The sequence below is a fragment of the Phyllostomus discolor genome, chromosome 4, assembly GCF_004126475.2.
Source record: "Phyllostomus discolor isolate MPI-MPIP mPhyDis1 chromosome 4, mPhyDis1.pri.v3, whole genome shotgun sequence".
NCBI lineage: Eukaryota > Metazoa > Chordata > Mammalia > Chiroptera > Phyllostomidae > Phyllostomus > Phyllostomus discolor.
The window spans coordinates 146,485,214-146,498,181 of NC_040906.2; the positions used below are offsets into that span (position 1 = coordinate 146,485,214).

Consider the following 12,968-nt stretch of genomic DNA (forward strand, 5'->3'; position numbering starts at 1 on the left):
TTCCTAAGTCCCCAAATATATAATCAGAATAGACATACTTGATATATCACATCTTTGGCCTATGAATAAGAGCTATAATACAGAGAAAGCCAAAAGGAAGAATTTGAAACTGCCCCACCTCAACCCTGACAAGATAGTAAATAAAAAAAAAAACCACATAGTATTGTTTGGGGTGGAAGGGTGGGAGACTGGCAGAAATTAGTGTTCCTTTAAGGAACTAAAGAGCATGCGGGGTGTTCCCAATGAAGTTATCCAAGGCTGATGGTGACTCCATGCTGCAGCTTGACTTTTGTCCACTTCTGTCTCTGTCCCCTCCCTTCCGCAGGGGTTGATTCCAAGAACACTCTTTAATAACTCCTAAGAATCTGATTCCTAGGTGAACCAACTTGCAACAATAATTTTCCACCTTGAATCTGAGTTACATTTCCTTTCAAAATAATTTTGGGCTTATCTTCAGGACTACTTTCCAATATAACTGGGAAATCCTGGTTTCACTTTTGAAAAACTTTTCCCAAAGCAGTGCCATATGAAGAAGTATTTGTGAAAAACCTTTGGGATTTTCCTCTGGAAAGAGGCTGGAAGTTCTGATTCATAGGCACTCTCTACATGTAAAATTATTGTTGACTCTTGTCAATGCCCATTTTCTTATCAAAAATCTTAGATAACCCTCAATTCACCATTTTTAAAAAGTAGTTTTCTGGTTTTAGATTAAAACAGCACATCAAAATTAGTTCATCTCATTTTCTCCAGAATCCTTTTCATTGATTCCAAATGACACTATTTTTTCTTATTTCAACAGCATTTAAGTATATAGGCCTTATAAATTATGTTCATAACTTGTTTAACAGATTCTTTATAAATATATTGAAGTTGTCTATATAAAGTTAGACTTTATTCACATAATAAAAACAAATACATAGAGAATTTCATTCTCCTTTTATATAGCCTCATGGATTCTCTACAAATCTCTTGATTAATGTTGCTACCTGAAAAGTTATAATTTCAAGAACTTATATAAGTTTTAGAGTAAGGAATTTAAAATTTAATACGAAAAACTAGTACTGAACTGTATTAAACAACATTAAACTTAAACTGCAGACCTTCTCAACTATTTCTATAAGTTAGTTTAATTAAATAAGTTAATAAATAATAATGATAATAAATCAGGCATGGATTTTTCAAAAGTGGTCCATACTAAGTGGCCAATATACTCTGCATTAAAACCTTGGGCAATGAAAGATTCAATTTATTCCAAATATTGTGCAAACTGATTAAAGTACCTTCTGCTATTGGATACAACTTCTTAAAGTTAAACCTTATTATAAAAAGAAACCAGAAGTCTGTCTCTAGTTACAATTGATTCTAGTGATGCATTTATTTCTAAGAAAAACCAGGGCAACATATCTGTTTTTATATAGTACATGGTTCCTGTGGCTGCACAGTAACAAATGGGTGACTGTCAGTGGGGCAAAACTCTCCCAGAATGTATTCCTAAATTATGGTAGAAGTATCTTCATTTAAAGAAGGAAACTGGAAAATTTTACAGTAGCACTTGGCCCACAGTTCCATACTACCTAGACTAGGTGAAATATAGTACTGCATTTTAATCAAATACTGTGTTTTTGTTCAGAGGTTCATGGATCGTGATTGAATGTGCTGGCACTGGCTCCATTCTGGACCTCGTGCATTGCACTAATTTGAGCTCCTTCTTCCTCAGCTTTTCCTACCACAAAAGGGTCAGATATACCAAAAAAAAAGATGATCAGCAGCCAGAAACAAAGTATAGACTACCAATAACTGTAAGAGAAAAGTATCTTCAAGAATAAAAACGGAGACAAACTTTTAGTGGATAAATACATGAAGTCATCATGTGGCAACTAATAGCTATGAGGATGTGTATTTTATTCAAATCACTTCTAATTATTAAATATACAGCACAAATCTTGTAAATTTTTATACTTTATTATATTAATTTTTAAAAATATTTTATTATTTATTTTTAAAGGGAGGAGAAGCGAGGGAGAAAGAGGGGGAGAAAAAACCAATGTGAGAGAAAAACAATTGTTTGCCTCTTGCACAAGTCTGGACCAGGGACCGAACCCACAACCCATGCATATGTCCTGACTGGAAACTAAACTAGCAATCTTTCACATTGTGGGACAATGCCCAACCAACTGGGCCCCCCTGGTCAGGGCAGGTTATCTTTAAATTTTTGAAATTTAATTCAAATATAGAATAAGTAAATGTTATACATACTTGGAAGAAACTGCCTCCATGAATTCATCCAAAAAGTCATCATATTCGGGACCTCTCACCCTTCTCTGCCGTAGTCCAATGTACAGCGGATCTTTAAGTAACTCCTATTTAAAAAATAAAAGAGTTACCAGAGATATAAAAATAACTGAAGGCAAGTTCTACGCCTCAGTTTCCTCATCTGTATAATAAGGAGAGAAATGGAAATAAAGTCTTACAAAACTGGTTAAGAAGCAACCTTCAGAGTTAATATTTAGTGCTATACAGAATATATCTACAGAATTTATATGCCAAATAAGAAAAATAATTAATAAACTTTAAAAACATTGTGCCTTCTTCTAGGGGGAATAAAAGGAACTAAAGTCTCTCAGTGGTGCAATTTGAAAAGCTCAATTCAAGTTTCACAGACAAAGTTTATCACATAGAAAAATAAAAGAGTTCTGAAGTACGACATTAGCTTAGAAAATAAAAAGTTATCAATTCTTATTTTTTTCCTGTTTCTGAAAGCAAAACATTCCTCCAACATCTGAGTACACCTTTAATATTATAGTTGACCAATGTTAAAAATAAGTTTTTCAGTCTTGACTAAAGTTTTTCTTAAACTTTGTTAGTTTTTACCAAAAAAATGGTATATGTGAGACACCATTGTTCTGTTCAAGTTTTAGTATATGTAATATTATTGTTTTTTATTAAATCAGTTTTAATTGAGGTATAATTTATATACAGTAAAACGCACCCATTTACAACAAAAGTTCTCAGTAAACCAGGAACAGAAAGAAACTTCCTCAACCTAAAAAAAGGCATCTGTAAAAAACTCACAGTTAACAACACATTTTTTCCCAAGGCCATTTATCTTTTTATTGTTGTTCAACTATGGTTGTTGCCACTTTCCCCCCATTACTCTCACCCACCCCACCATATTTAACAGGAAAAGATTGAATGCAATTTCCCTAAAACTTGAAATAAGACAAAGATATTTACTCTCACCACTTCTAGCCTTTACAATTAGGCAAGAAAAAAAAAGAGGAATACAGACTGAAAAGAAAGAAGTAAACTGTTTTTATTTGTATATACATGATCAAGTATATGGAAAATATACAAGAAACTACAACAAAAATCCACTAGGAAAAATGTGACTTTAACGTGATCACAGAATATAAGGTCAATATACACAAACTGAGTGTATCTCTATATGCTACCAATGAACAATTAAAAATGAAATAAAATATACAAGTTCATTTATAACAGAATTCCCAAACACAAACTCCATAGGATTTTCTTAAAGCCAACAGAAATTATAGTATGGTTCATATCTGTCATCCAGTGTAATTACTAATAGCATCCTCTTTCATTGTGAAAGTGTCGTGGTTTGGCCACTGCATTATTTGTTCATCCTGCATTATTTTAATGTACTGTACAACAATGAATTAAGGCTTTCTGGCTAGCTGGAAGTTAACAATATTTAATTATATAAATGCATTTCAGATAAAATGTAAAATCTGAAACTGAGTGCTATTGTAAAGCCCAGCTGTGCCTCAAGGCCTAAAAACATTGAACAATCTACAGGCAGGCTTCTGAACAGCTGAGGCTGGATTGCCAGTGAACTACTAGTGACTGCCAGAATTAAAATACTTTCTCCATGCCTGGGATGTATTTGGATTTCTACAATGTGAATTAGAAAAATAACACAATTGAGAAAAGATGTGACATGTTTCCCCTTCTCTTTTTTCTCATTCTTTCCCATGCTAATAGTTAAAGTATGTATCATAAAAAGACTAACTACATTGAAGAGTCATTCCAAAGACTTAGGAACAAGACAAAGCTTTTGAATTAAATCATGAAGTTATAAAACTTTCCAATCATAATGTCTCTGTCATCATTTACTATTTTTTAAAATTTCATGACAATTAGGGCTTGAGTGATGAATGCATTCTTGGAGATCTAACCAAAAATATCTACAAAAAGCAAAATGACCTACTATTGATAATGGCTCTATAGACCAAGTCACTTGGCCCAGAAGTGATGTTAATTTATCACATTAAAAGTTTCTTGTGGTCAAAATTAAACATTGAATAGATATTTTTTTTGAAATATTTGAAAGACTTGACATTAAGCAAGCACTTACAAAAGGTTAGCCCTTCTTTAGCAAAAGATGTCACATGCAATGCAGGTGGCATTGCTGAAGACTTATAGAGACTTAGAGCATGAGATAAAGAAAAAGATAGAATAGTAAAAAACAAAGCATATGGAAATACAAGAGAATTCCAAAAAGAAGATAAAGAAGGTATATATTGGCAAAGTTAATTATCTTATTTATTAGCACTATCTCAATTCTGGAATCTTGGGAATTTTTATTTGAAGCGTTCATTTATTTAGTGATAGTAATATTAGTAATCATCATCATCATCATCATAATAGCAATCATTAGTAATAGTAATCATTATAAACTCACACCTCGGTGTTGTCATCTCTCACGTTGCTATCTTCCTAACCTGAAGTTTTTGAGAATTAAAAACTATTTTCTTAATAGTTTTTGTAATTAGAAAAGCAATATTTCCTATCAGAAAATTTAAGAGCACAGAAAAGTAAAACAAAAAACAAAGGATACTAATAATGTCTACCCATTCAGAACTACCCACCAATGTCAGCTTGATGCATATTCTTCTAGGTCCTTTTCTTTATATCTATGCATGTATAACATTACCCGTGCAAATCTGAGACAATATCATGCACTGTTTCATAACCCCTTTCACAGAGGACTGTACTGTGAAAACCTGTCATGTCAATACATGAACATTCTCAAAAGTGGTGATCTATGTTAGAATTCTGCCCTCAAAGAGGGTGAACAAACTAATATTCCCCCGATGACATATAATAAGTATGTCTATTTTATTGCAACCTCAAGTAAAAGTTATTTTGCCGTATATACATGTGCATATATGAAATATACACATAAATATATACAATGTACAATAAATAATATACACACAAATATACTATTTATATATGATATTGTTGAATAGCACTCATTTGTATTTCTTTTCTAATGTTGTTAAACATGTTTTCATCAGTTTATTGACCATTTTCACTTCTTCAGTTGTAAATTATCTGTGTCCATGTGCCATTGGGAAATTTGTAATATGGCACATTCGACATTTTCTTGTTAAATTGAAAGTATTCTCTGATATTAAGAACATTATAAACCTTTACCTGTCATGTTATGACTATTCCCCATGTTAGCATTTATTTGAAAATTGTATTTATAATATACGGATAATCATTTTCTTTGCTGTTATTGCCTCATTACTTTCAAATGGAAAAAACAACATTCCATAAAGCAATACTAATACATTTTGCTCACATTATCAATAATATTATGTAAACTGCCAGCATTTAGTCAAGAGTCTGAAACAGTTAAAATGGAAATATATGGTGACAGAAGATGATTTGACTTTGAGTGGTGAGCACTTCTGTATCATAGAAATGTACACTTGAAACCTATGTGATCCAATTATAAAGGACACAAGGACAATAACAAGGAGGGGGAAACAGGAGAGGGAGGCAGGGAGGGCTGGGGTGGTGGGGAAAGGTAGGGGGGAAAGGCAGAAAACTACACCTGAACAACAATAAAAAATGTGATAAATAAGATCTCAACAAAATTAAAAATTTCTATTCCAAAGATAGTATTAAATAATTTTTTAAAATAAGCCAAAGACTAGAGGAGATATTCAAAATAAATATTTCTAACAAGAGACTGACAGCCAGAATACATAAAGAACCTCTACAAGTCAATAACAGGAAAAATCAAATAGTTTTTGAATAGATGAGATACTGAAAAAATTATTTTATGAAAATATGCTATATATCAATTGTCTGGTGGTTTCATTGATGTATACATTGCTAAAACTCAACAAACTGAATACTTAAAAAAAAAGAAAAAGAAACCTATGTAATCCTACTAACCATTGTTACCCCAATAAATTAATTTTTTTTAAGTCAGCATACATATAAGTTGGCACAAATGTTAAAAGTGGTGGAAATAAAAATGATTAAGTTTGATTGTGATTCAGGAAGTCTGGAGTGAGGGCCAGGATTTGACATTCTTAACACACACCCTGGGCAATTCTGAAGTGCTTGGTCCCTGAAACACATATTGAGAACCACTCATTTCAAACGTAGGTAAGTTAAGGTAAAATTATTCTACCTTCCAAAAGGTTCCCATCTCATGTATATGTTTTCTATTTGGGTTTATATAATGGCATTTCTAAAATATATCACAAACTTCAAAAAGTCCCTTATACTTATGCATATACAATTAAACTGAAGAAAGTCTCCATTCTCTTTTCTAAGGCATCGTGTAGTGTATCAGACAATAAAGAAATTCTTTACACAGCCCGTTATCAATCCCCTAATTTAGAGAAGATGAGGTAAAAGAAGACCTCATCTTCTTCTACCTCATGAAGTAAGGTAGTAAGCACATGACAGTATAAATGGAAAGCCAGGGACTAAGGGATTATCTTCTCTCCTCTGGCTTTGCTATAATGATTAGTACTCATTCCAGTGCAGGGTCACTTGTGTGAAGTGGCAAGTAATCCCCATAACATGAAAGGATAAAGGCTAGAAGTTAAGGCATCTAGAGGGAGAAATGATGAGATTTCTAACTGGGACCATGTGGTAGACAGAATGACCTCCCTCTCCTCTCAGAACCTATAAATATGTTACCATATGTGGCAGAAGAGACTGCAGATATGATTACAGGTAAGTCCTTAAAAGTGAAAAACCTTTACTGGTTGTAGTCTGAGAAAGAAATGTGCCAGTGGAAGGAGAGTCAGACAGATACTACAATGGTGGCTTTGAAAATGACAAGGGGGACCACGAACGAGGAATGAAAGCAGTCTGTAGAAGCTGGAAAAGACAAGGATACAGAACGCAGCCCTGCTGGCACCTTTTATGATTTTAGCCTTTTAAGACTTGTGTCAGACTTGTGACCTATTTAAGATAATATACAGGGTCTGGCAGAAGTAATGCCTGCTTGAGTGTGGTTGGTAGGGTAATAATATGGGTGTAATAATTTATAGTTTTAATTTGAATATTTCACCTAAAATGTCATATGGTGTGCTTGAGTATGATATTGTTATGTTACAGAATTACATGCTTATGATTTTGTAATAAAAGATTTTTTAATAAAAAAGAGGTGTTATTTGTGCCAGACCCTGTATTTGTGTTGTTTTAAACCACTAAGTGTATAATAATTTGTTATGGTAGCAACAGAAAACCAGTAAAGTTCGCATACTAGTGCCATTCTAGCTCCTGTACAAGAGCTGAGAGATACATGGCGGGCACACACATCTTTCTCTCCAAAACAGTTGGTTCATGCCACAGATAAATAGCACTTTCCAGAACACAAGGATGAAGAGGCTTCAACTGTGTGAGTTCAAATTCCAGTAAAGATTCTAGATCTAGATACACCATTCACATGAACTAAAGGTCAGACTAAACATACCATCCAATCAGAAGAGCTGAGTCCTGGAGGAACAGTTTAATGAACAAAGAACAACTGTGCAAAGACAACATCACCCTACTTGCACTGTCCATGCTCTCTTGAAGACTGACTGCATGGCTTCATGGTTGTACTGTGCCCACTCCCAAATCCATAGGTTGAAGTCCTAATTCTCAGTACCTCAGAATATGACTGTATATGGAGAGAGGGTCTTTAAAGAACTAATTAAGTCAAATGAGGTCATTTTAACTGGTGCTCATAATAAAAAAAAAATTAGGACACAGATGCACACAGAGCAAAGACCAGGGGAAGACACTGGAGGAAGACAAGCCAGGGAGACAGACCTTAGAAGAAACTAACTCTGTGCACTGTGAGTAAACAGATTTCTGTGGGCTGAGCCCCCTTGACTGTGGTGTTATTACGTCAGCCCTAGCAAACTACATACCACACAATACTTCAAGCAGTCTTTAGGACCCAATGACACCTACACAAGCATGGAGAGAACACACAAAAAATATCTACTCATAACATTTACAGTTAAATGCATAGTAAGCTTTGATATTGGTCATTATATATAAGAAAAATAAGACTATAAGCATAACTCCTATGAAAAGACTTTTCAGAAACAGAAAAAATAAGAAATCAAACATGGTATAGTCTTAACAGACAATGGAAGAAAATTCACTTCAGGTAACAAAAATAAATGAACAAAATTAACTTCAGGTAATGAAAATAAAATTTTTTTAGCAACTGCTTCACAAACAAATTGAAGAAAATGTGGACTGTGGAATAATAGGTGAAAGATAAGATGAAAACACAAATGTCCTCCCAAAGTTAACATTTTGCTTTATTGACTCAAAGACTAACAGTGTTTTTCATCCTAGCATTTCTGTGACTCACTTTCAGGGTCCTCATTCCTTAAACCTCCTTTTCCTGAAAGTCAAGCAAGTTTGACTTTACAGCAACTGAGAACTGTCTTATCAATCACCTGCTAATTCCTTTTCTATTTTCATTACTACTCCATGTAGGTAATTATGATAAAAAGGAAACATTTGTAATTTGTATAAAAAGGGGATCTAATTTTAAATAAACTTTGCTAGGTTGTTCTAGATTAGAAACTAAGTGATATTACCAATTAGTTTTTATATTTTTATTATGAAGTATAAAACTGGACAGGTTCACAAAATGGATGACATTAAAAGTTATTACTATAGGAATATGTGACTAAAAACAGTTTTCCATAGGTGAAAGACTGGCAACATAAAAATTCCATTACACTTTACAGAAACCCATTGACTTGGTCATATTTTAGTTAATTTGGTTTTCTTTTTTGTCTTCGCAGCACCTGAAACTTGTATAATTTTGTTAACCAGTGTCACTGCAATAAATTCAATAAACAGAGAAAAAAGAAGAAAATAATAAATAAAAAGGATAAAATATCAGAACATTAAAATGAGAACATCAAGAGTTGGTAACTTATTTAACTCCAAATATTTTTATGCTTACATATTATATATTTCTATTAATGTATTAATTAAGAGTAAAGGACATAAAAATTTAGGTTAGACTGTTTACAAAGAGTATTATTAAATATTTTGAACTCCAAGAACTCACAACGAAGAGAAAAAGTCTTGTATTAGTGCATTTCTATCTATTTTAAGCAACAGAAATCTGAAATGGTTTCTATTCTTATTCTGAAATGTAAATGCTTTATTGCTAATGGAATACAGCTGATATGTGTGATCCAAAAACCAATAAAACTATCAGACAAATGAGTCAGAAATTTAAATATATTTTGCTTAATAAACAACATACCTCTATTAATCTTGGAAAGGAGAAGGCAGATATTTATTTTTAAAGAAATTCTGTTCATGAACCAAATGAATGTCATTATTTCTTTACTTAGAAATGTGGAACACCATAAAGCATGGCAGAATGAACCCCTGTTACTATTGCAGATGAAACAATTTTTATTAACTGGATATTACAAGTACATAGGAAAGCTGTTTAGCTTTTAATATGTATTTTATAAATAGCCACTTTACTGGACACTCTAATTTTCTAGTTGATTTTCTTGGGTTTTAACAATGGATAAACATTTTACCTATAAATAATTATAATTTTTTTCAGTCTGTCAGTTATATTCTACCTGTTTTCCTTGTCTTATAGGAACCATTATTTTACCTATAAATAATGATATTTTTTTTTCAGTCGGTCAGTTATATTCCATTTGTTTTCCTTGTCTTATAGCTCAGGCTAGCACTTTTAAAAGAATGAAAATGAGAATAGTATCAACAACAGGTGTCCAGATAACTCTTTAAAAGAACACCTCTAACATAGTACAACTATGGTGTTATTAATGGTTTGAATATAGTGTTTGCCATTAAAAATATTTTACAATATTCAATTTGCCAATATTTTATGAAGGATTTTAATTTCTACATCTACGTTAATGTAAGCTAAGATTTACTAAGTGCTTACAAAATGCCAGTCAAAATTCTAAACAGTCTAAATGTATTAAACCATGACAACTCTCTAACACAAGTACTCATTTTACATGAGGAAGATGAAGCACAGAAGAGTTAAGTAGCTTTTCCAAGATTACTTGGTTAGCAAGTGATGAATCTGAGAACACATGTAAACAGAGGACTAATAATCAGTGTCTTCTTACATGTTATTTTTTAAGGGTTTGGACAGCAAGTGTGTGTTCTTTGCATAAAATGAAATGTGAAGCTGTCGATTTTTTTTCTTGTTTATTGAGCTATAATTTATATACTATATATGATTTTAAGTGTACAATTCAATGGCTTTACAATCAATACTCACAATCAATTTTTTTATTCTTATTGTTGTTCAAGCACAGTGTTCTGTCTTTTGCTCCCACCTCTCCCCACTACCCTAGCCTTCCCCACCTCCCTCCCCTGTTTCCACCCCCCTTGTTATTGTCCATGTGTCCTTTATAGTTGTTCTGGAAACAGTTTCTAGAGCACAGGAACTACATTTTTTGAAAACTTTTAATAATCAAACCCATAATCTTATGGGTTTCAAGCTGAATTCTACTTAACGTTAAATTTTAGACCTATTTTTCTTCTTGTGTGTTCGTCTCATATTTTTGTTTATTGTTTGCATGGACTCTGGTAACATGGTTCACATGCATTCAACTATTTTGGATAGGGTCTAACCATTTACCTAGACGCCAAGGGGGAGCAAATAATAGTCACAGGGTGGAGGCTGGCTATTCTAGAAAAATTAACCATGTGCTTTGGGATGGGAGACCCTGGGTCATGCGGTGTCAGTCAAACTGGAGACCTGAGTTCATGTGGCAATCAATCAATCATGCCTAGGTAATGAATTCCCAATACACACTCAGAACACTGGAGCACATGTCAGCCTCACACTTCAGCGCTGGAAGATAGTGTGTCTTGACTTCACAAAGAGAGGAAAATAGAAGCTTCCCATTTAGAGCTTTCCAAGACTCTGCCCTATACATCACTTCCCTTGGCTGATTTTCATATGCCTCCTGTCCTTGTTATACAACTTAACTGTAATTACAGTAACTTTCACGGAGACCTGTGAGTCCTTCCAGTCTTATAAAGTCTGGAGAGTGCTTGGGGAAACCCCCAAATTGCAATTGGTGCCAGAAGTGAGGGCAGTCTCGGGACGGTGTGCTCAAACTTTGTGGTTTGGCTAACTTCAGGTATCGCTAAACTATCTAAAGGAATAAATAACTCTCTTTTCAGAATGAAAACTCTGGCTAAGCATTTATAATATACATTTTTACCATTACATTTCTTAAATATGATTTTAGAATAAAGTAGTTATAAGTAGATAGCAGAAATATAATTAGAGACTAAGAGCATATTGGAACTGCCAGAGAAATGGTTTGCTAACTGTCCTTAATGGTTTCTCAAATATCCCTATCAAAGCATTTAATGAGTGCTGAAACTAGTTATACATGTATCTCCTCTTCTACATTCTGAGTGTCCTGCTGGCAAGATCTTGTTTACTCCAATATTATTCAGCCTTCACTGAGGCCTTGAGAGATAGTGGGTGCTCATATTTATATAACTGAAGTAAATCTATATAATCTAATTCAATTAAACTCTACAAAGCACTTTGAAGGGTTTCAGGAAGCCTCTCAGGCTAAAAAGATATTCTCCAGTGACCTGTCAAAGAGTTAAAATTCCACCACTCAACTTTTCCCCCTAATATCTCAACAGTCTGCTCGGTGGTAGTAAAAAAAATATATATCTAGAAACAACACATAACACTTTAGCAACAGATCCATTTAAATTATCATAATATTTTCTAATTTTGCACCTCATAAACTTGGAAATAAGTATGTGCCAGACATGTTTAATGGAAAAAGAATTTTAAAAGCTAGATTTACAGAAAAGCAAAGGAAGAAATTCGATGGTGGATAGACGGGTGTGCAGGTGGAGGGAGGCTGATACGGAGTGGAATAACATAAAAGCAGTAAGCACCAAAGAAGAAGGAATACTAAATGGACATAATGTGACAAAATGTAAGAGAACTGAAAATTTGGCAATTTTAGGACCCATTTTTCAGGAGATAAAATATTTCATGTAATTAATACAACCTATCAAACCAATAGTCCAGTGTTATGGATCATTAGTGCACAATTTTCTGTATATCCACATTAATGAGTGGATCTTTTATAAATGAATCCTATATAAAGGTTAAATAAGCATTCATGTATACAAAGAGTGTTAAACATAAAAAGAACATAAAAACTGTTCCAAGTTACTATTATAACATATAAAGGGGCAAAAACTATATCTTGGCCCTGGCCAGGTAGCTCAGTTGGTTTAGAGCATCATCCCAACACACTAAGGTTGTGGGTTCAATCTCTGGTCAGAGCACATACAAGAAGTAATCAATGAATGCATAAATAAGCAGAAATCGATGTTTCTATCTCTCTATCCCTCAAATCAATAAATAAAATAAAATCATATCTAAAATATACACTCTATAGAATAATGGTATAGATACTCACCAAAGAATAATAAACAATAAAGGAGCTGGTAAAAGATTATTACATTATAAAGAAGGAAAATGAAAACAGAAAATAATTTCCTTGTAAGAGTTGGGAAAGAGGGAGAACCACCCAAAAAATAATGTCTTTTATGAGGTTCCTGGAATAAGCTCAAAATAAAAGAATCCTGCTTTTTATAAAAGGTGAATAACTTTCTTG

General features: G+C 33.2%; 1 protein-coding gene across 1 annotated transcript in view; it reads right to left on the reverse strand.

Annotated features, from left to right (window-relative positions):
• The window catches only part of ME1 (malic enzyme 1), a 172,623-nt gene that overhangs the window by 87,351 nt on the left and 72,304 nt on the right, over positions 1–12,968 (reverse strand). The window contains exon 6 of the mRNA XM_028510473.2: positions 2,257–2,360. Within this exon, the coding sequence (XP_028366274.1) occupies positions 2,257–2,360 (104 nt within the window). The remainder of the gene's footprint in view (positions 1–2,256; positions 2,361–12,968) is intronic.